The sequence below is a fragment of the Calypte anna genome, chromosome 3, assembly GCF_003957555.1.
Source record: "Calypte anna isolate BGI_N300 chromosome 3, bCalAnn1_v1.p, whole genome shotgun sequence".
NCBI classification, from domain to species: Eukaryota; Metazoa; Chordata; class Aves; order Apodiformes; family Trochilidae; genus Calypte; species Calypte anna.
In genome coordinates, this window is record NC_044246.1 from 100,155,552 (window position 1) to 100,179,058 (window position 23,507).

At 42.0% G+C, this 23,507-nt stretch overlaps 2 protein-coding genes across 2 annotated transcripts in view; both read left to right on the forward strand.

The window, feature by feature from the left end:
• TAF1B (TATA-box binding protein associated factor, RNA polymerase I subunit B) overlaps window positions 1-8,609 on the forward strand; it is a 48,366-nt gene extending 39,757 nt beyond the window's left edge. Inside the window, exons 13-15 of the mRNA XM_030447511.1 lie at window positions 390-460; window positions 3,765-3,990; window positions 7,363-8,609. Coding sequence (XP_030303371.1) covers window positions 390-460; window positions 3,765-3,990; window positions 7,363-7,555 — 490 coding nt within the window. The 3' untranslated portion in view covers window positions 7,556-8,609. The remainder of the gene's footprint in view (window positions 1-389; window positions 461-3,764; window positions 3,991-7,362) is intronic.
• A 7,208-nt stretch (window positions 8,610-15,817) lies between these two features.
• GRHL1 (grainyhead like transcription factor 1) overlaps window positions 15,818-23,507 on the forward strand; it is a 39,053-nt gene continuing 31,363 nt past the window's right edge. The window contains exons 1-3 of the mRNA XM_030447759.1: window positions 15,818-15,892; window positions 19,666-19,852; window positions 22,679-22,749. Coding sequence (XP_030303619.1) covers window positions 15,873-15,892; window positions 19,666-19,852; window positions 22,679-22,749 — 278 coding nt within the window. The 5' untranslated portion in view covers window positions 15,818-15,872. The remainder of the gene's footprint in view (window positions 15,893-19,665; window positions 19,853-22,678; window positions 22,750-23,507) is intronic.

Below are 23,507 nucleotides of genomic sequence, written 5' to 3' on the forward strand. Positions count from 1 at the left end.
GAAATTAAAAAGGTTTGAAATTTGCTCCACGTTTCCATCCAGCAAAGTTGGCTGAATAGAGTGATTAAATCCCTACCTTAGTTTTTATTTACACGCATAACGTTTATCCAGCATATTAATTAAATGCTCGCTTTCTTTGACAAGTAGCTTATGCAGCTGAAGAGTTAACTGATCACAGTAAATCTAGGCTTACATGCCTCAGTTTGTCTACTCTGAAAGAAGACTTCATAGATATTTTTGGGGCAGATGCTTTTGATAGCACTAACCATTACATTATTTTAATTTTACTTCAATACCAATACCTCTAGCAGTGTTTGTAAGAAATACTCTGTGTTTGCTCCAGGTTGTTTGGGTTTTTTTCCTAACAGTTCTTGTGTCTCTTATGGTAGGTATCTGTGGAGATGTGAAATGCCACTGTTTTATTCAGCCAAGAATAAATCTAGAATTTTCAAGAGAAGACGTGAGTAACTTTGTCTCTTCCCATCATTGCACAAATATCCTCCAACTTTTCCCATCAGACAAAATCTGAAGTCCTGACTATGATAACATTTACATTTTAAAATACTTTCTCTTCTCTCTTTCATCTCTGGGTGCAATTAATATAGTACTGTTTTACAACCCGTGGCTGGAATTCTTCAGACAGGCATTTTCCTCATGCCTAACTAAAACTGACTTTGCCAGTCTTCCTAATGACCTACTGAACCTCATTTCAGAATGAGTACTCTGTCCTTATCTTCACTGGTTTGTCAGCTGCCTTCCCATAACTGTAATATTTGTGAATCATTGGTCTTCCACAGCTTTCCTGTCCCTTTTCTCCTTTACTTCCTTATATCCTTTGGTACAGGGATCCTAATATGTCCTTTGGTAGACCTTGCATGTCCCTCTTCTCCCCTACTCCTTCTCACAGTCTTCTATGGAAGTCAGGAAAGCTTGTCTGAACAAGCTCTGACTTGTACAGCTACCTGTCAGAATGCAAGTACATCTACATTATTTTCTTAGCTCTAGAAGAACTTACAAAAAATGGCTGGGTTTCACATTGAAATAAAAGCAAACAGCAAAAACAACAAAGAGCCCCTGTATCTGTGCAAATATGGAAAAAATTACTTTTATTCAACTAAATTAGATCTAAGTTCTTCATTCTACCTTCAGTAGTATCTAGTACGCAGCAGATATTTGAAGTGCGATGTTACATATGGCAAGTGATATTGTCCCCTTCATTTATGATACCAGCTTCTGAAAGTAAGTGGTTCAGGGGCTTCTAAACATCATATATAATACTATTTGGTTTATATAATTCAGATTGGATTTTTCTTTCAGGAATTCTATTGAGGTTTTTTGAGTGTTCTTAGTCTTAAATATTTGGTAGGGGTGGTCCTGGAGTCAAATCATGTTCCGTGGAAAAACATGTTTGAGTTTATTTATTTCAAGCTGATAATTTTCTTAAATGCTCTTTAGTTTCCTGCATTTACAAGAAAGAGTGAATAAAGATTCATTGCTCATTCTTTCTGTGGCACTTTAGATTGTTCTTCTGGCTCTGCTTCTCTGTGAGCTAGAAGATGACAGCCTATATTATAGAGCTTCACCACTGGCTGTTGGAAGTGGGAATATCACGTAATGCCATTAGAGTTGGACAAAAATAATTTTAAACCAAATTTAAAGCCATGGAGACAAAGAGTACTCTGGACCATTCACATGCATGATACAGATTTTTCAGAAGCCTTCCTCAGCCTTTGTTCTGCTGGTAGATACTGGTGTCCTCTGGAAAGATAAGCTTCACAGTCCTTGGATTACTTTAGGATTTGAGCTATTCATTTAGTGGGTGATAGAAAGGTTGTGAATGTCATTTACCTGGACCTTAGTAAAGCCTTTGACAGTGCTTCCCACAGCATTCCACTGGAGAAATTGGCTACGTATGGCCTAGACCAGTGTACTCTTTGGGTAAAAAAAATGGCTGGATGGCCAGACCCAAAGAGTTGTGGTGAATGGAGTTAAATCTAGATGGTGGATGGTGACAAGGGGTGTTCCTCAGGGCTCAGTGCTGGGGACAGTTCAGTTTAATATCTTTATCAATGATCTGGACATGAGGATTAAATGCACCCTCAGTAAATTTGCAGATGATACTGAATTGGGAAGGAGTGTTCATCTGCCCAAGGGTAGGAAAGTTCTGCAGAAGGATCTGGCTGGATCGATGGGCCAAGGTCAGTTGTATGAGGTTCAACAAGGCCAGCTTTCAGGTTCTGCATTTGGGCCACTGCAACCCTATGCAATGCTACAAGCTAGGCAAGAGTGTCTGGAAAGCTGCCCAGAGGAAAAGGGCCTGAGTGTGTTGATCAGCAGCAGGCTGAACATGAGCCAGCAATGTGCCCAGGTGGCCAAGAAGGCCAACAGCATCCTGGCTGTATCATGAATAGTGTGGCCAGCAGGAGGTAAGTAATGGTGCCCCTGTACTCAGCACTGGTGAGGCTGCACCTTGAGTCCTGTGTTCAGTTCTGGGCCCCTCACTACAAGAAAGACATTGAGCTGCTGGAGTGAGTTCAGAGAAGGGCAACCAAGCTGGTGAAGGGTCTGGAGAACAAGTCCTATGAGGAGCATCTGAGATAATTGGGGTGGTTCAGTCTGGAGAAAAGGAGGCTGAAGGGAGACCTTGTCACTCTCTACAACTCTCTGAAAGGAGGCTGTAGTGAGGTAGTAGTTGGTCTCTGCTTCCCACTAACAAACAACAGGACAAAAGGAAATGGACTCAAGTTGTGCCAGGGGAGGTTTAGATTAGATATTAGAAGAAAAGTCTTCACTGGAAGGGTAATAAACACTGGAATAGACTGTCCAGGGAGGTGATTGAGTCCCCATCCCTGGAAGTGTTTAAAAGATGGATAAATGTGGTGCTTAGGAAAATGGTTTAAGAACCGGACTTGGCAAAGTTACATCAATGGTTGGTAAAGGTAGATTATGGTTGGACTCAATGATCCCTTCCAACCAGAATGAATCTGTGATACTATCTTTTTATTCCAGTTTATGAATGAGTTTATTCAGATACATAAAAGAAGCTGAAGCTCCAAGAACAGTGTTTTTTTATCCCGGGTAAACAAGACTTATGCAGTCATATTGTGTATGCTCATACATCATCATTACCTTCTTTCCCTTCTCAGCCTCAGTAACTTGTGAGAGTTTGTCATTCTTTCACTAGTGATGGGGAAAGGTAGAGTGGGTATTTTTGTTATCTTGTTTGCTTAGGTTTGTTTTTTTTCCTAGCTGAAATTTGCACTAAGAAAAGCTTAGCCATAAATCTGCATGTTTGTGAAACTAGACTTCCTTAATTCTGATACAAAGGAAACTGCTTAAGAAACCTTAGCCAGTCTGAGGCATATGACCAGGTACATGTAGCAGAAGGCATCCTGGCAAGAGTTCTGTATCAAATGAAAGCACCAGCAGCATCATACAAATTTTACTGGTTTTACTTAGGGAATGACTTTGAAGAGTACCCCAATATCATCAGGTGTGAAAGACATGGCATTTTGAATTGTCTTTCAAAATCTTTCCCTAAAACACGACAGTTGAATTTTAAATGGAATGGGGGTGAGAATGTACAGACCTTCAAGGTTTCTCAATATTCAAAATAAAGATTAATAGAAAGAAGAAACAGGTTTTTTTAAAGGCACAAATACCCTATTTTCTTCTTGTTTTAGTCACTTCTAAGCAGTGTTCTAGTACTTAATATTTTTGTATTGATTTTTTCGTTTGTTTGTTTGTTTTTCCTATTTGTACAGAAATGGTTGTCAACTTACAAAATCAGTTTGGCAAGCTGTCTGGTTCAGTGCAGCCTGCTGAAAAGCCAAGTCCTTCATGTTTTCAGTTAACCTGGTCTGAAGAAAACACAGATGGAAGTTGTTTTCACAGGCATAGCCTGAAGGGAATTTTACAAGAAAAATGTGGTTTACTTAAAGCCATGAACCCTGACTATTGGCTGTGTACAGTTAAACTATGTACTGAGAAGTAAGTATTGTATTTTTTGTTACATGCATTTTGGAAAGTTCTCCTAAAAATAAAAGGCCATAAATATATTTTTACAAATGACAACTATGAGGTGTGTACATAGCTATGAATTCACATATAGTTAAAATAATGTCTAGAAATGGGTGTGTGTGGAATGGATAGTCTTGGGCTGGGAGTAGACAAATTGTAATATGAAGAGTGATCAAAGTGAGCTTTAGAGAAGAGAGGAGTTGAGACAAAATCAACAACTAGAGTTACCTGGCAAGTGTAGCATATGTATACAAATATTAACTTCCTTCTTCAAGTATTCTAGAAAAAACTTGCACCACAGCTCTCCAGAGAATGGAAAAGAGTTCCATTTCTCTTTTCCGTGGACCCCAAAAATGCAAAGGAAATTAGTTTTTTTTAATTACCATCCTTATTGTACTATGGTCCTAATCAAAAATAAAATCAGCAGAGTTCAAATAATCAGGCAGTTAATACCACCAGAACATACATTTAGAAGAATAATTATGAGTGAAAAGGACTCATCTGAGTGTATTGACAATCCACAGCTGTATTTTTTGCAAGCAGAAAAGTAAAGGAAGAAATTTTGTCTACTGGAAAAGTAGAAGAACTATAGAAAATAGTTTGTAATTAAGGAACTTTGGTGTCTTTATACTAGAAAACTGTTACCAAGTCCTGACTTCACAAGTGAAAAATAAAATTTTTTTCAATTATGATAATATCTGAACAGTCATGTCATTTTTAGTAAAAGTATATATTACCTAAGTAGCAAGGAGAATGATAGCCCAGCTGATCCAGCCTTGTACAGAGTTACAGAAATACTTCAGTGTCTGCTTGATTTGAGTTGAATTTCTCAATCTTCCTCTAATGTCTTCCATCAAATTCTGCAATGATTTTTTCCTATCTGATGGCTGCTGGTAGAGAGCCATGGCCAGACACAGAAGGCAAAACCCCTGCTAAGGTGAAGGAGTGCTGGAGTTTAGCAGCATTTACTCCAATGAATGGAAAGTATCTAAAATAGTGTTTCTCACAAACTGTCTTGGTGGTCTAGATAAGGCTTCTGAATCTTACACCAGATTTTGGTTCTGCCACTGGTTGTATTGTGGAATCCCAACCCAGAAAATCAATGTACTGGTGAGTGCCAGTGAAAAAGATGAACTTTACAAGTGGATTGAATTCTCCTGAATTTCTCATGTGTGCAATTGGAGGGTGTTTTTTGGAAAAGAGATTGGGGTATGTTAATGTGAAATTAGATTTTATGAGTTTACTGAACAACATCTTCTATCTTTATCTGACATATACTTCTAAATGACATACTTAAGAGAGAAACAGCCCCTACAAAATTATAGTGGTGTGTTCCCAATTTTTAAAACATTCAATGTTCCCCTTTGAAATCACTGTTTTTTACATGTATGCAGTTTTTTCTGTCCTTCAATGTGTTTATTTGCTTATCTTTATTTTCTTTTTCACATTACCTTTCACATATCCACCGTGACAGAAATGGGTTGGAATAATGTAAACACAGTGTTATATTACAAGAGGTTTGGTTGTATGGATTCATTCTTTCATATGAATAAGAAACTTTTTCTTTTTTTTTTTTCTTTTTTTTTTTTTTTTTTAAGGGAGGAGAGGTAATAATCCTTTTACCACAAATTTGCGTAAATCTTAAGTATACACTGAATGAGTGGATATTTCAATGTATGTTTGTGTGAATAATCTTTCATGCAAAATCTGTTTTTAAGCCTACATTTTCATATGTAATATATTAAAATGTTAATGGCAAACTGTTGTAGCCTTCCTGAAACAAGATTTGAATTTAAATTCTAACTGGTTAAATTTCCCATTATATCATTTGCAATGCAAGTAGTTAATTATACACCTGACACTTACTTAACTTTGGAAAACATCATCTACTCCTTCAGATATGAAGTTTTATCCTATGCAAGTGTGTGTATATATAATAGATCTAAAAACAAGCTTTTAATTTCTCTTTCTCCAAAAATCAGCATGGTCTGACTAGGTCTACTGAAAGGCTTTAATCCTAGGATTAAGGTATTATTTCATTGTGGGGAAATCTGAGATGGGTCAAGTGGTTGGTTAAAAGCTTTTACGTTTTCTTTTATTTTAAAACTTTCAATTTTAAAATTAATTTAGAAAGTTTATTTGGTATGGAAGTATTCAGATGTTTTATGATGAGGTATTACAGTAAGTGAAAATGTTGAAAAAAATGGATTTCAATTATTACATCTAAAGCTTTTTAATACTAAAATAAAATAAAAAAAAAAACAAAACACATTCCCAAATCACTTGGGAATATGTTTTGCTCTTCAGAGTTGTTCTGAGGGTAGAGCACAAAATGAGACAAAACCATCAGTGTGTTTATGTACTCTTCCAAGAAAGTGCAACTCCAGATAGTCAAGTAGGTGTTTTACAGTATTGATGTAATAGGTATTTGCCTCGGGATTGTACAATATCACTCCCTCGCCCTCCCTGTTAAAACTGAGATTTGATGCCTGGGTTGCCCTAAGAGCCATAATTGCTAAATCTCAAGGTTGAGGCTGGGAAGTAGCAATGTCTTAGCCCCAGTTATCTTAGTAGCAATTCATATTAGCCCCAAAATGCAGATTTGGTTCAAACAACATTTCTCAATTAGTCTCAAATTTAGCAAACATGTTGGCTTATGGGGTTGGCTTGTTTATTATAGTGCTGCTGAAATGTTTGATTAATTTAGGTTTTGTAAGAAGTCACTGGCAGCCTCCCAGACACATGATGTTGGGCAGAAGATGGGACATTTGGCATGAAAAACCTAATTTCCAATCTGCCAGACCCTGGGAGGTTTTAAACAAAAATTGTGCTCCCCAAAGTGCACCTTACGTGACACTCCAGGACAAGGTTGTCTGTTCCTCCAGTTCGAGGTAAAATGTAAATCTCTGTTGGGCCAGAGGGAGCAAGCAAATGACTCTATAGTCTGGTAATTAGCACACTTACCTGTGAATTGGGACAGACAGGTTCCAGTCCTTCTGGTGGATATTTAAGGCCACTGCTCTGAATCAAACTGAGGGGAAGTTTGAAACTCTGCTGCTCTACATCCCAGGGCAATACCTAGTAAGCCAGAAGATGAGTAGGGCTTATATGATGAAGAGCACCTAAATCCTCATATGAATGTAAAAGGTTTTTTTAAACTGAGACAGCTAGATTTTATACTGGTTTAAACCTACCACTTTTAATAAAAACAAATTTGGGCGTAACCCAGGACAGGGTATTATTTAAATTGCTGAACTCATAATTTACAGAGATATTTCTGCAATCTACTTGATGGTTTGAGAGGAGTGGATGCCTTCACAGAATTTTCCTTTTTCTTTCCAGATCGTGTGGTCATTTGGCTCACTACAAAGAAGTGGACTTTCCCCAGAGTTATCATTTTGTACTAAGGTTATTCTCCTTCCTTCTGAGGATACAGCCCTCTTATATCCATGATGAGGTGTGTGCTATAGAACACAAACTTTTTAATAAAAAACTCAGTAAAACGCCAAAATATAATACAGTCATAAGGAAGTAAAAAGCCCTGAAAATAACAGTATTAAAACCATATAAATTTGTTGTTTGGATCCCACACTGTGGTTTTGCATCTTAACTTCCACTGATCCTTTTCCCTGTGTGGAAATTTTCTGTAAGAGAGTAGTGCTGAGATCTGCTATACTTTAGGTGTAGTACCATTTTATCTATAATTAAGGTCACCCATTTCCATCTGGGAAGTTTATCAGGGAAACTATTTATCACAATTTATTTCCTCACTTAGCATCAGAGAGAACAGGGAGCTATGAAATTACCTTTTTGGGAGCATAATTGTACATACCTGGACAGCACACTAGCATCTAATTACATTATGAGAATTTGCAATTAAAAATATTATCTGTTTTTTTACCTACTGTTGTATGACTGCAAATGTATTTCTAGAAAGTAATGTTTGTTTTGAAATAATGTGTTAAAAATTAAAAGGAACAGCTCGTGTTTTCACTGCAGTGAGTTTTTTAGTCATTGTCTAGAAACAGGCTGTTCTGGAGCAACTCTGGCACTGTTTTCTACAATTCTTTGCATCATATATATCTCCCAGCCTCTTGTTATGCCTGAGCATCCCATTCAGGTTAACACCTTTCACATCCATGTTCCACTCCACGCTTCACAGATTTTGCAGCTGCTTTTATTCCTGGAATTACCAATCCCTCTTTGTGCAACAGTAACTGCCAGGTCCTCCTGTCATTCTCTGGCAGGGCTGCCATCATTTGGATTCCTTCTGACTGCTTTATAACACAGTATCTTCAGCAGCCTGCATCTCAGCCATTCTGCCAGTTTCTCCATATCTTACTTATGCATTGTATTTTTAAACTGTCCCAGACAATGTATAAATGAAGTTGGGTGCTGCCACTACATTACAGACACTGTACCATATATATATGTTGAACAGAGTTGTTGAGTAGATACTTAGATGAATAATGCTGCTTTCAGTTGAATTAAATAGAATTCAGAAACTCCGGCCATCAGTAGGGGGTATAGAATTTGCCAAATCTATTTTGTCAAAACCAAAATCAACAGCTGTCTCTAATCTTGTTCTAAGAAATACGGGATCTGCAGCCTTTTGAAAGAGTAACAGCTTGCTTCTTTAGCAAGGGCTTCCTTGAGATGTAGTCTGGGAAGATAATCAGTCAGTAAGTAGACTCTGAGTATTGTGGGAGGGTTAAAATGTTGCAGTTCAATCCCCAAAGCCGTTGTCTAAACAATGAGAAGAAGCAAATGAGAGGAGAGGAAAGGTGCTGCCCTGCCTGTCTGGGGCAAAAGAAATCAAGCCTGGGTAGAGCAGACAGGACTATTAAGGGTAAGTTGTAATAGCTACTTGGAAATACTGGCAAACCATGAGGCTTCACAGGTTTAGCAGAGACAGGAGGCAATTAAGTATAGCATCCTGATTTAAGGTGACAAGATACAGTTTGGGTGAAAGATTTTATACTTTTTCAGATGTTTGAAGTAGTTACTGTAGAACAGGGATTTAGAGCAATGGGCCTAGATAGTGACTGTCACATGGATATGGGAAGGTGTGATTTTATCCACAGAGAACTAAACAACTTCTGAAGGAAAAGAGCAGACTGAGTTGTTGCTTGTTGTATGTGTTAGAGGTTTCACAAGTGAGTACAATTTAGTATGTCTGAATCTATTGCCATGTTGTGCTTGGTACCACGGACTTCTGACAAGATGTGTCTTGAACTAAGATGTGCATCAATGTGTTCCAAATATACCAATTTGAATCTCATCTTATGCTTGGTGTTTGTTTTTTAAAATTAACCATCATCTATTAAATTTGACCTCACTTGAGTGAATTACTAAAGTTTATAAATGTTTGGTAAAATTATTCATTGTTCTTTTTTTAGATGAGTATTTGGATCAGTTAAAAATCTAGAGGCCTAATACACATCGTCAGTGTTTTCACTAATGCTTGCTCAAGTCACTGAAAGTGTCTTATTCTTTCTACTATAATATCTGTTAACGTTTTGAATTAACTATCTAAAAGACCTTATTATGCATAAGGGATTAATTTAATTCAAAAGTCTTTATTTGAAAGACTTACATAATTATAGGTACACCTTTCTTTTAAAACTACTGCAGTAGTAAAATCTGAGCTTCATAAATTAAAAATACTGTGCTCATTGTTACATTGTTACAAGTGTAACAAAGCTCCCTTAGATGTTAGAATAAATTAAAGCTGTACTTTAATAAACTGGAATAAAGCTTGCAGTTAATCATCAGGAGCCATGTGCCTTCTGGACACAGAGGTTAGGAGTCAGATTTAAAAGTAAAGGGTGTGCCCCTAAAATACTTAATGTTAGTTCTATCCAGTTTAATCAATCTACACTTATGTTGGAGTAATGATGTTTGAGAAGCTGACGAACCACAAGAGCCTTATCTCCAGTGAAGTGTAGTTGAGCTCTCTTGGGACAACTACTTTGGGTCCAGTTAATATAACCCTGAGGTGGAGCCACACAGGTTGAACAGACAGCTACGGGCAGATAGCTGAAGGGTAGGGTGGCTGTCACAGCCCAGCCCTTCCAACCACCTCCTCTATCTGCTTCTAAGTTACAGCTCCTTTCTGTAACTATTCGCTAAAAATGTCTGGGGAAAGCTCAACTTTCCGATAGCTACTTTTTTGTACTTCTTCCCACAGACATCTTAAGTAAGGAGACAGCTTGGGGTCTCTATTATAAAAGTTGAATGAGAATTCTTAAGTAGAGATAAAAGCCAGTGAGCTTTTAGATAAAACTTTGAAAATATGATATAATGAGAAGACAGAATAATTAATTTTTAACTTAGATAATAGCAAATCAGTTATTCTGTGACCTTGATGTGCCTTCTAAAGTGGATTTAAACTTTCCTGGTTTATGTGCTATGTTTATATGCACCAGTTTTTTCTATCTTCAGTAGTGCAAAAGTAACCTTGCTTTATGAATTCTCTTAAATAATTCAGCCTTTCTGTTGTTCTAGTGGAGAAATATGACAGACATATCATTTTATTTAAAAAAATACAGCCTTCAGCAGAATTAGAATTTTACCATACTAGTTTTTGTCTACTTTTGTGCATCTGTAGTCTCAGTATCAACTTAATCTCAGCCAAATATTTGTCTTCTTAAACTTTTTGCCATTTTCCAGACATGAAGGAGAGATGTATGACTTTCTCCTGAACCTCTTAAATAGTGAGGGCCTGGAACCTTATTCCTGACAAGAGAATGAGAGTCAGCAAAGCTCAGTGCCTGTAAGCAGTGGGTAACTTGTTTTCTCATAACTTCCTGGAAAGCTCAAAAGTCCCTTCTTCAAAATTACTTTTTCTTCCTTTATGGACAAACAATACTTTTGCTGGTGGTGTTGAAGAATGATCTCACGGTATCTATAGAATGTTGTTAAGAGGGTTCTTTTTCAGGGCTGGGAGCAAAAGGACCAAGACCAGGACCCAGAGGGCTTTGGGGAGATATAAAGTCTGAAAATGTTAAGTCCCTGAATGTCAGGTTAAGTAAGTTTTAGCTGCTTCACAGGCAGAGAAGAATCAGAATAACTTTGTTCAATGAATCTGGTTTTTTTCATTCAAAATTAAAAGGGCATCCCAGCACATACAGTCATCTTTTTCCTGGCTGAACATGTTGGTATGTAGGTTGGTAAGAGCACTGCAGTGTCTCAGTGCTTTTGTCCTTGCAGTAAATGCAGAATGTTTGCTTTCCAGTGTCTCCTCCACGGTTACTGATCTGGTTGCTCCTCACATTTGAAGCTCCTTTATTCCTGCCCAGACTACATGAGGGAGAGCATAAAGGGCATGCCAAGATGTGGAAACAAGTGTACATGAAATAGCTTTCCTCACTGGTGCTTGTGCTAGGATGCTTCTGAAATGATGAACAAGAGAGTGAGTAAGGATTGACAGAACAGATGATGAATGCTTGTGTCCTCACATGAGGTTATAGCTGCCCTTGTACAACTGCTAATGGCAGCGTTTCCAGAGCCAGAATACTCCTCCCTGATTCTCAGCATCTACATTCTGCCAGAGGCAGTACATCTAGTAGTTTTAAAAGAAAATACAAGCACATTCTTCTAATAGTCTGACATGGCTGCTCTGGATCATAGAAGTATTGTGTGTCTGCTCCCTGTTTTCATAGCACTGGCTTTGCTCATTGGCTGCAGACCTTGCCATTGCCTTGTGAGACTGCCACGGAGTGTGTTTAGTGTCTATGTTGCAATTCAGAAGCTTGATCTGGATCCTGGGGTACTTCTCTGCATCCTTTTAATGGGGGATGCCTGTGGTGGCTATCTGAGCAGGCATTTCCTGACTCTGACAGGGCTGCCTGAGGGGTGCAAAGAAGAGGCTGCTGCAAGAGAGGAGTGAAGTCACCATCTCTGCACAGGCCCAGAGAAGAAAAGGGTGTCCTAAAACTATATCCAAAGTGCCCCAGCTCTCAGGATCAAGATACCACGCTGCAGAGCTAATGAGTTCCTGGTGAGCCTCCAGCTCCTTGCTGGCAAGGCCAGCTTGATGTCTGCAAGGCAGGGTGGTTCTTGTGCTTCTGAGCAGAACTTTGACTGTGGGCCTGCAGCATGGTGCAGAAGGGCTCTGACACTGGGATGTGAAGGAATCCACCAGGCCTGGGATCTTATCAGCATAGTAAGTTGTGCTATGTCATAGGATTGTGACAAAACAGTTTTGTTTACTGAACTGAGATCCATAACATTCATAACTCCTGACCAGGCAAGTGGGTGGTTCCTGTGCTGCAGAGCAAACTGGATTAGGCAGGGAGCAGAATTCAGTGAAAGAGCTGCATGTGGTGTTCTGCTACACCACTGATAGCCTGTGCAGCAGGACCTCCATACACAGGAGTCAAACCCAGAGGAGAGATAAGAAATGTCCAGTGAGACCGGATGGCATGCTAAAGATTTTGCTATCAATAAAACTATAGGCTTCAGGCTATTTAATATGTAGAGTGCTGCAAAACATTAATTTCCATTGTCATTTTACAGTATTATGCCAATGGAGCTGTATGCCCCCAAAAGTTTACACGTTATCCCCAGTGCTAAATACAAAATGGAAAGGGAAACCTTTAGGATACTGTAAGATTGCACATAAGGATATGACTGAACTGAAAAGCAAACTGTTTCTTTTCCCATCATGTATTTTGCACATTGTGCTTTCATTTCGTTCTTTACTCCTTTTTATCCCCAGCTTTTTCCATCTCTTTCTGACAAGATACTTCAAGCTTCTTTTTCCACTGCCACTTGTCTATTTCCACTGTGTCTGCTTTCACCTCACTTCTTAGTCAGATCATGAACCTTTGCCTGGGCTTTTCTCTATTCAGCCCTTTAATGCCCTCAAGCTAATTCTGGGGGTCAGTTGTCTGCTTTGGGCTTTCTTTTCCAGCTCTACAGTCAGTGGCCACAGCCCTGCTGCAGAAAAGCTTGCCTGGTGTGCTGTGTAATGCAGAATAGTGTGGGAGATTGACTGCTCTCCACAGCCCAGCCCTAGCCCTTTTAAGGGTTCAGATTAAGTAGAAAATACCTTGTTTTGACTCCCTGCTGCGTTTTGTGAAATCAAAAGAACTGTTACTAACTTGATGCAACTTGTTTGTTTGTTACACAGGTGTGAATGGCCAGTGTGTGTAGATGATAATTATCAGGTCTGAGATTTTAAAACCTTATTTGTTAGGTAAGTAAGTCATAAGTGTGGCTAATCCTTGTCCAGAATAATTCCCAGTTTCTCTGGACAGCAGTGTCAAAAGACAGACTAGGAAGAGGTGTAAACACATGGAGATAGTGCTGGGACAGATGTTTGTGAGTGGTGCCTAAGTTTGGTGAGGTTCCTTGCATGGTTTGAGTGGAAGTCGTTTAAAAGGAAATCGACACATGAGGAAGGGAAGGAGAATGCTGAAGGCAGGACAGAGACAGAGGGAGGATTGAAGGGAAAGGCATGAGAGGTGGAGGAGAGTGGTGAGATTGGGGGGAAAGTGCTGAGCAATGGAAGAAGTTGAAGCAACTGCCAGGCAGTGCAGGGCAGGGGAAGCCCTGCCAGGCTGCTGCCACATGGAGCTGGCATGGCTCTATGCCCAAGCCAGAGCTCTGCTAATTCCCGTTGTGCTTCTTGCCTGATTTTATTTAGCAATGATGCAACCCAGTTAGTGACATCACAGAAATACACCTACAAGTGTTGTTACAGTCTAGATTGTGACCGGCAGATTAGTCAGTGGTGTCACAATCCAGTGTTTATATCATTGTCTCCTGAATGTGGAAGTGATTGTTATGTTGATAAGTTCAGTTTTCATTGGAGGGTCAGGCTGTTAAGAAAAGCCTTCTGCTGAGGGAACAGCTTTGTTTTGTGAGGAATAAAATGGTAAATTCTAGTTAAGTAGAAGCACCGAATGTGGCACATTGCTAAGATTTTAGCAATTTGGGTGCAATGTAAACACGTGACTGAACTTCAGCACATAACTGCATCTGGGTCACTCACAGCTACAGGGCAGTATATTTTATTGTTACAGAAAAGTGTGCACATGTGCCAAAAAGCAGTGATTGTGCATCTCAGAATTCTATGAACAGAAGTGGAGAGCAGGAGGACTGAATAACACCTGAGAAAGTTACCAGTTCTTCCCAAAACCTGCGATTTTCACCTGGTTTTGTAGTTTGTATTGGAAGCAAAGCAAGTTATACTCATTCAGAAAAGTTTAACTTTCTGACATCTTAATTAGTTGACAGTATTTTTTTCATATGTGGAAGACAATAAATTTTCCTCTATTCAATCTTTAATTGATTATTTAAAAATGGTTTAAAAATAGAAAATATTTTTATGGCACATCCTAAAGAACAATTGACATCAATTCATTTCACTTTGTAGGGCAAGATCCTAATTCAGTAATGCTACCTATCTTTGGCCATCCTGATGGCAATGTTTGCAGATCCAAACAAAGCGTTTTGTTTCTAGAACACTACTTGTAATCCAGTCAGAGGATATTAAGCAATTTCCAGGATTAGACCCCGGGTGAAAGTTTGTTCTCTTTAGTTTCATGTTTCCTTCAGTTGACTACTTGAATTGTCCTTCTATCATTTTGCATTGCAGTATATCCTGTGCAAATAGGGAAGAGATTTTGACCTAGAAGGAGAGACCTCTTATTAGCGTGCATACTTTTAAATTACAGTAGCTATCTGAAGCATCTTGACATGTGATAGATAGTAGTGTTGCTATATGGGTTTGATTCAACTTGATACTTAAACAAGCAATCTCCCACCCTTATTTCTCAAGGAGAAACTTAAGATCTTTCTGATTTAAAGTCACGTGCACTGCTTTTTATGTATCCGCTGTATTTGTGGTGGTGTTGTTGTTTACGTTCATTTCCAGCAGTAACTCCCATCAGAAACCTCCCTTTCTCCCAAACCTGGGTTCATGTATGAAGCACATAATAACACTGGGATCCACCACTTTAGCTGTCAGTGCAGTGCTCGAGCAACTTAGTGCCCCTTCTGTAGGTTTTAGACTTTCCTAAAAAGGGATTAAGTACAGGAAAAAAAAAAGTTACATGGGAGAGGGGAAAAGGGAGTCTTCTTTTTATTGCAAAAAAAGATCCCAGGGTGTTTCCCGTGTAACCTTTCGTGAGCCTTCGCCTAGGGCCGGGGTCCCGTGGGGTGGTACCCCGCTAACGTGGCCTCGGGGGTGACTCAGATGGGCGTCTCGGGAGTCCTCTTGTACCGCGTCCAGGAGAAGGGTGATGAGGACTCCGCTGACACTGCGGTCCCGGCGCCTTAACACCTGTGAACACTGTACGCGTGGGGATAGAGGTGGAAACGGGGTGGAAAAGGGTTTTTCTTTTTTTGACTCGGGAAAGCGCCCTTTGGCAGCTGGGTGTGCTGTGGGGAGGCGCCGGGGAGCAGGCAGGTCCCCAACAGCGGGGGAGATCCTTCCCCGCGAAGTTTGATTCGTGTTTTCCTTGCGCCGTTCCCCGCATGGTAAGGAAAGCACTACGCTTCGTCCGGCCGCCGTCCCGTCCCGTCCCGTCCGGTTCCGTCCCGGTGCCTTACGGGTCCCCTCAGCGCTTTTCCCCGTACCCCGCTCAGCCCCGATCGGGCCCCGCCCCCCCGATCCCGCCCGCCCAATGGGGGCGCGGCCGCTCCGCCCCGCGTTCCGCGGCAGCCAATGGGAAGCGTCGCGAGGCGCCCGTCCACCTGCGGCTGCGGGAGCCACCTGAGCGGGCGAGAAAAGCCGACAAAACCCGTCGGTGCGGCGGGCTGCGCGCTGCTCTCTCCGCTCGCCCCCGCCTCGCCCTCCCGACCAGCTGGGCCAGTTCTGCCGCCCGCTGCCTCCGCCAGACATGACACAAGACTACGACAAGTGAGTGAGCCGGGTGGAGAGGAGAGGGGGGGTAAGAACCGGGTCTGGTCCGACCGGTGCTGCCGCACCTCCGGGGGGGTTGCGCCGTGAGGGGCTCGCCGCCCGAGGCCCCCTCCGCTGTAGGACCGGGCCGGGGGGAGCTGCTCTCCTCGGGGGCCCGCCCCTTCCATCTTCTCGGAGGATTATCCGGAGGCTGCGGTGGGGCGGTGCGAAATGGGGGGAGGGGGGGTCAGGGAGAGAAGGGGGTGTGAGCCCCGGGGCGGGGGGCCGGAGGCACAGCGGGGCGACCCCGGCGGCCACCCCGCCTCACCGGGCGAGCGGCGAGGCAGGGCAGGCTTTGAAACTCGACACCGGCAGCGAGGCGTGGGTCAGCGCCGCCGCCGTCCGCCCCCCGCCCCGCCGCGCCTTAAATGCGGGTGGCGGCAGCGAGCGGGCCGCGCTGTCGGAAGGAGCGGGCGCCGCCGCAGCGCCGGGCTGCCCCGCTGCCGGGGGCTGAGAGAGGCGGGCGGAGCCGCGGCCGCAGCGGTGGGCTGTCCTCCCGCCCCGACGGAGCCCTGCGCTGCTGCAGGGCGGCGGGAGCAGCCCCCATGGACTTCTACGAGGCGCACCCCTCCGGCAAGGTGGATTTCAGCAGGTAAGGGGGGCGGCGGGCCCGGCGAGGGGAGCTTGGCTGCGGCTGCCCCGTATTGCAAGAACCGGGAGTTAAGAAGAGAGACATCCGAGTGTAGCGAGTGTTCTCGGTAACTTCGTGGTATCGCTGCCGAGAAGTTCCCTTCAAGAGGATCAGTTTCAGTGTTTAGAGACTTGGGGTTTGTTTTGTTTTTTTTTTTTTCTCTTGTCACCGGGTCCCTCTGGAGACGGGGGCCGTGCACACTGAGTAGAAAATGGGGCAACTCCGAGGTGATTTGGAGAACCGATTGTAAAATCACTGTGTTTCGAACGATCAGCGTTTCAGATGCACTTGTTTCCTAGGGAGAGCCTAAGATTTCTACCTAAGCTTTTGTGGATTTTTAGGGTGGGGGGTGTTTCTTTTTGTTTGAGTTTTTTTTGTTTGTTTGTTTGTTTTGTTTTTGCTGTTGTTTTTTTGGTTTTTTGTGGGTTTTTTGTGTTTGTTTTTTGTTTTTTTTTTCAATGTACTGCTTTCTGAAAAGAGGACTCAACGCAGCAGCTCACTAACTTGGCGCTGTGGTCAGGAGTTTTAATATTTTTGAGTCCATTGCGGCTTAGTAGATGAGGCTCTAGCAATTTAAGTACACACGCTTCGTTTTTCTGGCACGTAGGAGCCGGCGTAAGAAATCCTCTCTGCTGCCTCAGCATTAAAGATGTGCCCGGTGCAGGACCAGGTAACTCACACACTGCGGCTGAGGATCTCGTAATGTCTCAAGTTAAATTGCACGGTGAGGGAGAGGAAAGGTGGTTTTTGGATCGCTGAAGTCAGTAGGAATACTTCTGTGATCTGAGTACAAACATCGCAGGCTGTGGGATCCTCACAGGCAAAGAGAGAGTATCTGCTTTCCGTAGTATTCCTGTGTTTCCACTCCTAGAAAATAAGAAACTATTAAAATTGCAGTAAGAAACTTATTTCAAGCCTTTGCTGGATGAGTCTACTGTTTTATGAGCAGATCCATGTGCCAGTAATCTTGAAACCTAAAACTTAAGAAAAGTAAATGATTGCCGCTCTTATTAAGGTGTTTTTTTCCTGAAAGAAGCTGTGGTTCCGTTAAGAGATTGAGTTACTGCCAGACCTTGTGCTTTTCTCGAAATTCTGCAGACAATTTGTTCTGTGCTGCTTTTAGGGAGGGCAGGTTACCTATGGGGCAGCATGCACTGTGTTTAACTGTTAATATGACAAATCACAGACATGTATGTAGGTTTTGCATTTGCTGTGTTTCTGGTTAGTGTCCTTAGTTCTCAGTATTTTTGGTTCCCCCGTGGTTTTCTCTTCGCGTGTGAGCACGGCTTTGCTGGAGGGAATCAGCTTAGTGGTCTTGTGAGCTCCAGCAAGGCTGACTTAGCCCTTCAGCTTGGCAGGGATGGATCGAGTGAGCTGCGCCCAGGTTGCTTCAGTTGCCTTTTGTTTTCTGAGTGACTTTAACTGGCGGATTTACCGAGCTGGGAATATTCCAAGTTTCTTATATCACATTGTATGAGACTTGTACTTGTACCAGACTTGAAGCTTGGACCACGTCCCTAAAGAAAATTCCACTTTATCTTCTGCTGTGCAATCTTTTTGGTAGAAAGTAGATGTCCTCGGTACCAAAAGTGTCTGCGTTTTGGTACACTGCATTTTGGTGTCTGCGTCAGTGTGTACACAAGTATGTACAAAGACCTAAAGAAAGGGCTTGGTGCAAGAGCTTGTCCTTTTTTGTTGTTGTTGTTTGCTTTTTTCAACTATATAATACTGATTTATAGCTACGAAGTGCTCTTGCAAGTCCTGGAAACTCCCACTGGTTCTAAGTGTCTTCAGCTCAGCTAAGCTGTCCCAGCGAAGCTCAGAGACTCCTTGTGTGACTGATAAAAGGATTGAATACATAATTTGTAAAGTGCTTTGCAATCTTTTTGGTAGAAGATGGTGATAAATGTAGGATATTGTTAAGCTGATTATAGTGATTAGAGCATTTCACAACTTTTTGTATTTGTAGTATTATTTCAGTCTCTGAATGCATCTGGGTAAATAGATAAAAAAAATGCTTATCTACTAGGAAAGGGTGTGATGGTTGTAGGGAACACCTCTTGTGTGGGCTTTGGTTTTGGGTTGTTTTTAATGATTTATTTATTTTAAACTATTACCAATTCATTAAAAAATACTGAGTTTGGGATCAAGAAAGTTGTCCTCTCCCTGCTAGTCGATAGTAAACTAATGTTACACTTGCACTAAAAACTGTTTGAACTGGTTTAAAAGTTAGGTTTATACAATATGAGCTTGAACTGACTTGAAGGGTGAAGGGTGTATTTTACCAGCTGAATCAAAATATACTAAGTTGTCTAAGCTTGTAGGACAGCATTTTCTACAGATATCCCACTTTCACCTGTGGGCAGAAAGTCTAAGTCATCTTGGAGCTTTCTTGTTCCCAGCAATCTCGGAATATTCACAGTATTATAATTTTTTTATTATTTTGTAACATAAAGGGGAAAAATTCCAGGTTTTTTCTCTCTCTCTCTTTTCCCCCCAGTCATCTGCTGAGGGTGTTTTTATCTAGTGCCATGGATTATTTCAACAGTAACCAGGCTATAAGTCTTTGCTTTCCTTGTCAGAAAAATTAGCTGCCAAATTAATATGGGGTCCCTTCAACTAGTTTCTCTAATCAGCAGCTTCTAGGTGGCATTTTCAGATACACTCAAGAGCAAAGACATTTTCTGAAAGCTTTAGGGGACAGAGGTGTTTTGATTCACATTTTGTAGCCCCGCATGGGAACGGGAGCAGGTTGCAGCTCAGTAGTATTGCATAGGGTGTGCTAGAGGTTTTATAGATGGTAGGCCAGTAAGCACCTGTAACTCTTCCTGAGAGCAGGTCAGTTGTGCTTGTAAATAGCTTTGCAATTCTATATAGGCTCATCTAATCTAGCTGAGTTTGGTCAAATTAATCCTGATTTACACTGAGCGTGAGTGAGATCAGAATTAGGTTTCTGGGCTTTGTGTTGACTAATCCTTGTTGTACACTGAATCAGAATATGAGCCCTGTGAATCTGGGCCAGATAATTTAGAAGAACTTTAGGAATGTTTTTCATGTATTCTAACGGGTGGCTTTTTTCTTTTCTTTTTTTATGATCAAGTAAAAGACCTGTGTTGGTTCTTCAGAATGACTCTCTCTACTCTCAGAGGCGTCCTTACACCAGTGAAGATGAAGCCTGGAAAACCTTCCTTGAAAATCCCCTTACAGCAGCCACCAAAGCTATGATGAGCATCAATGGTGATGAAGACAGTGCAGCTGCCCTTGGACTACTGTATGATTACTACAAGGTAGATTGGCATGGGTATGCTCTGGCAGCCAGCAGAGCTCTTATTCCACATGTGGAAAAGGTGTCATTTGCTAGAGGGTTTTACAGAAGCCGTGAATGAATCAGGAAGACTTCAAACTGTGTGGTTTTAAAATTGAAAAAAAAAAATCCATGTCCCTTTTCTTGAAAATTGGTTTATTTTTAGCTCAGTAAAATAAGATGCTCTGGATCTTAATGGGTCAAAACTTCAGCAGCACTTGGTCTGTTGACTCTAGGTTCTGTAGGAAGCAATGTATTCTAGAAATAGTTATGAAGAATAAGAAGTTGGAGCATGTCTATGAGTGTAAATACACGTGGAGAAAGAAACTTCTCTCCTTTTGCTGACATGATTCCTGCTCTGGTGGGGCTGTTGGCATTTTCTGGGGCTTTGATGTGCTACCTTGGTGTGAGCTGATACTAAGCTATAACTATGGGCTTTTGGTGGTGTGTGGGGCAAAAATATCTTCCTGAAGGAGCTGCTTTCTGCATCCCTCTGACCTCCAGTGAGCTTCCCCTGCCATAGTCTGTTAATCCTCTGACAGCCACAGTTGTCTTCCCCAGCATTCATGGTCTTCCCAGAGACATAGTAGGGAATACCTTCCTAGGTGTTCACAGATGAATTTAACAGTCAAATAGATAATCTGGTTTTTCTTGGATATGTTTTGCTGAGCTTTCTTTCCTAAATGCCAGAAGTATACAGCAGGGTGGTTGCTGAGCATGTAGGGAGGCCATGAGGCTGATCTGGCTCTCATGCCTGATGCTTTGGCTAGTGTCTTTTAACAGCAGTGAGTGTAATTGTCAGCCCCTGTATGCTCCTCAAGCATGAGGAGAGGTTGAAACCTTTTGCCTAAAAAAATCTTAACTTGCCCTTTTAAGAGTTAAACATATCTTATGTATAAAAGTATTCTTGCAATGCTTAATATGGAGATTAGCACTACACACACACACGACAGAATGCCACAAATTCACTGATGTGGATGTTATTTGGCTAGTTTTGTGAGAAAACTGGTGTTCTGCTTTGTGCCTGTGCTTGCTATGCTTTTGGAAAAAAAATCCAAACACTTTCACCAGAATGATTTTAATCCACAAAATCAATTTTGATTTCTAAACCTGCAGATTACAAAGAGGACGTTGATGTTGATCCTTCACGCTTGGCAAAGCAGAAGGGATTTGCTGTACATTAATGTCTAATTTGGGGTTTTCTCTTGTGCTTGGGTATCAGTGGGTGTACAGAAAAATCAGTGGAAGAACAGGTATGCCTCATACTCGGCTGAAGCAAAATGGTTTGAGGCTGAAAGATTTATTGAGGTCTGTTACGAAGTAATGCTGGAGGGATGATGTCTAGGCATTTGATACACCCCTTCTTGCAATATTAAAGGCAGCTGATGAGATCACTTTTGTATTAAAGAACCCACAAAGCAAGAAAACCAAACAACTCAAGTTGTCTTCCATTTGACTAATGGGCTACCCAGTGGCTCAACTGTGGTTAATAAAGCCTTGCAGGAAATGTTTTTTTTTTAAATTAAAATCTAGAGTTAAGGAATATTGCACTTGAGACCTAAAATTTCTTGGAAGACCCTTGTTTTTCAGTCAGTAGTTAGCATCGGCCTTCTAGTAGTACTCAGCCAGTGGTTCTCCAATTCTTCTGGTTACTGTGGAAAATCCAGCATTGTTATTGGAGATGTGAGGTTATGTGGAAGAGACAGGACCTAGGTTTTAGTTGGAGGCTGTTCATGCAGGGATGCCATCCACCTTCAGGTTGTGAAGTGGTGGTGTCCTGTGCTGACACTGACAGTATCTGAGGAGGCTTCAGCAAAGGAGGGTGGTGGGAGTTTACTCCTTCCATTACAAAGTGTGTGCTTGGAATGCCCAAAGTCCTGGGCACAACATGTGTGTCAGTAAAGGAGCCTGTGTGGACTTACTGTGCAGCTGAGCAGAGCTGAGCACCATGGGCTCGTGGAGGTGAGAGATGTTTGGGTCACTGGGTTGCTGACTCTGTGCTCTGGTGAACCAAGATTCTGCAGGTTGAAGAGTTCACTTTCTTCTGGGTACCTTGGCCTTGCAGCACAGCCTGGAAAAAGGCACATGTCTGTGTGTCAACTATGTGGCTTGTGTGATTGGTGTTGCTGTGTGTGATGTTTTCAGTCTGTCCATGGCATAAAAGACAAGGAGCAGTGTTGAGCTGCCTTAAAACCAAAGCACTGGTCGTTGACCTTTTGTTTATGAAAGATTTAATACAGTTTGGGCCAGTGTGTTCTACATGGCCATGCACAAAGATAAGCTGTAGCATCCCAATATGCTTATTTGACCTGGTCTTCTCCAGTTCCCCTGGTGTCTGAGGAGAAAGGAAAGCTCAAAGTGGTCTTTGAGGAAGTGACCCAGAGAGCACCTTGGGAAGGTGCTCTGGTGCAGCATTCTTCCCAAGCCTGAGTTCATTCAGCAACCTGAACCCTACTGCCCTGCAGAGAAGACCTGCACCACCAGCACAAACCTTGGGGGCCCTTCTCCTAGTCCTGTTTGCTCTGATGCTCCAGGCAGGGATGGCACTTTTCTACACTGGTTTTCCCACTGCCTGGTGCTGTTGGGAGTCCAGGGTGGCACAGCTGGCTGGGTCAGCAGCGTAGGGAATAACACCTGGAGCAGACCTTGTATCCCAAAGCCATGCAAAAATTGTTCAAACTGTACTGCTACTAATGACTGATATCAGAGTGTGGTGCTTTCTTATTTTGCCCAAATGGCTGTGTTTTCAGGAACTAACTTTTTTGGATGAAAGGAAGAACATACTATAATTGTGTCTTGTATTTCCCAGGTTCCAAGGGAGAGGAGATCTTCGACAGCTAAGCCAGAGGTAGAACATCCTGACCAAGACCACAGCAAAAGGTGTTAATTTTTACTATTGCATGTCTCCTTATCTCCCTTCCCTCCTAGACTGCCAAAGCTACTGGAAGTAACTTGTGCTCGAAGAGAATTTTTTTTCTTGTACTCTGTGCCCCAAATTCCTGTGCTGCTCCAGGAACATGATGGGAATTGGAACATTATTTGGAGAGCAGGGGCCCAAACTGCTGCCCAGGGGGGTCGTGGAGTCCCCTTCACTGGAGACATTCAAAACCCGCCTGGACACGTTCCTATGTGATGTACTCTAGGTGGCCCTGCTCTGGCGGGGGGGGTTGGACTAGATGATCTTTCAAGGTCCCTTCCAACCCCAAGGATTCTATGATTCTATGATTCTATGTTTCTTGTTGCCATCTGTTTGCTGTCTGTGTACTGGTGTCACAGTGTTGCAAGATCTGTTCTTTTAACCTTGGGCACAACCTGGTAGCACAGGCATCCCTGCTGAGGCTGTGGAGGTGGCTGGTAACTCTTTCATGTGGTTGCCTCAGTTCCTTGCTACTGATTTTGTTCTCAGGCACCAGCAGCATTGCTGCTTCATGCATGGGGTGATAGGGAAGGACTTCAAAGTGCTTGTGACTTAGTTTGGGTTTTGTATTGTTCGTGGACTTCTTTTGTGTTCTCTGGAACATCATCTTCTTTCCTTCCTTTCCTTCCTCCCTCTCGTACCTCCCAAGCAGAAGATGATACTTACTAAGTAAATATTTGGAATATGAGGTTCATTCCAGACATGCTTCTACTCCTACCAT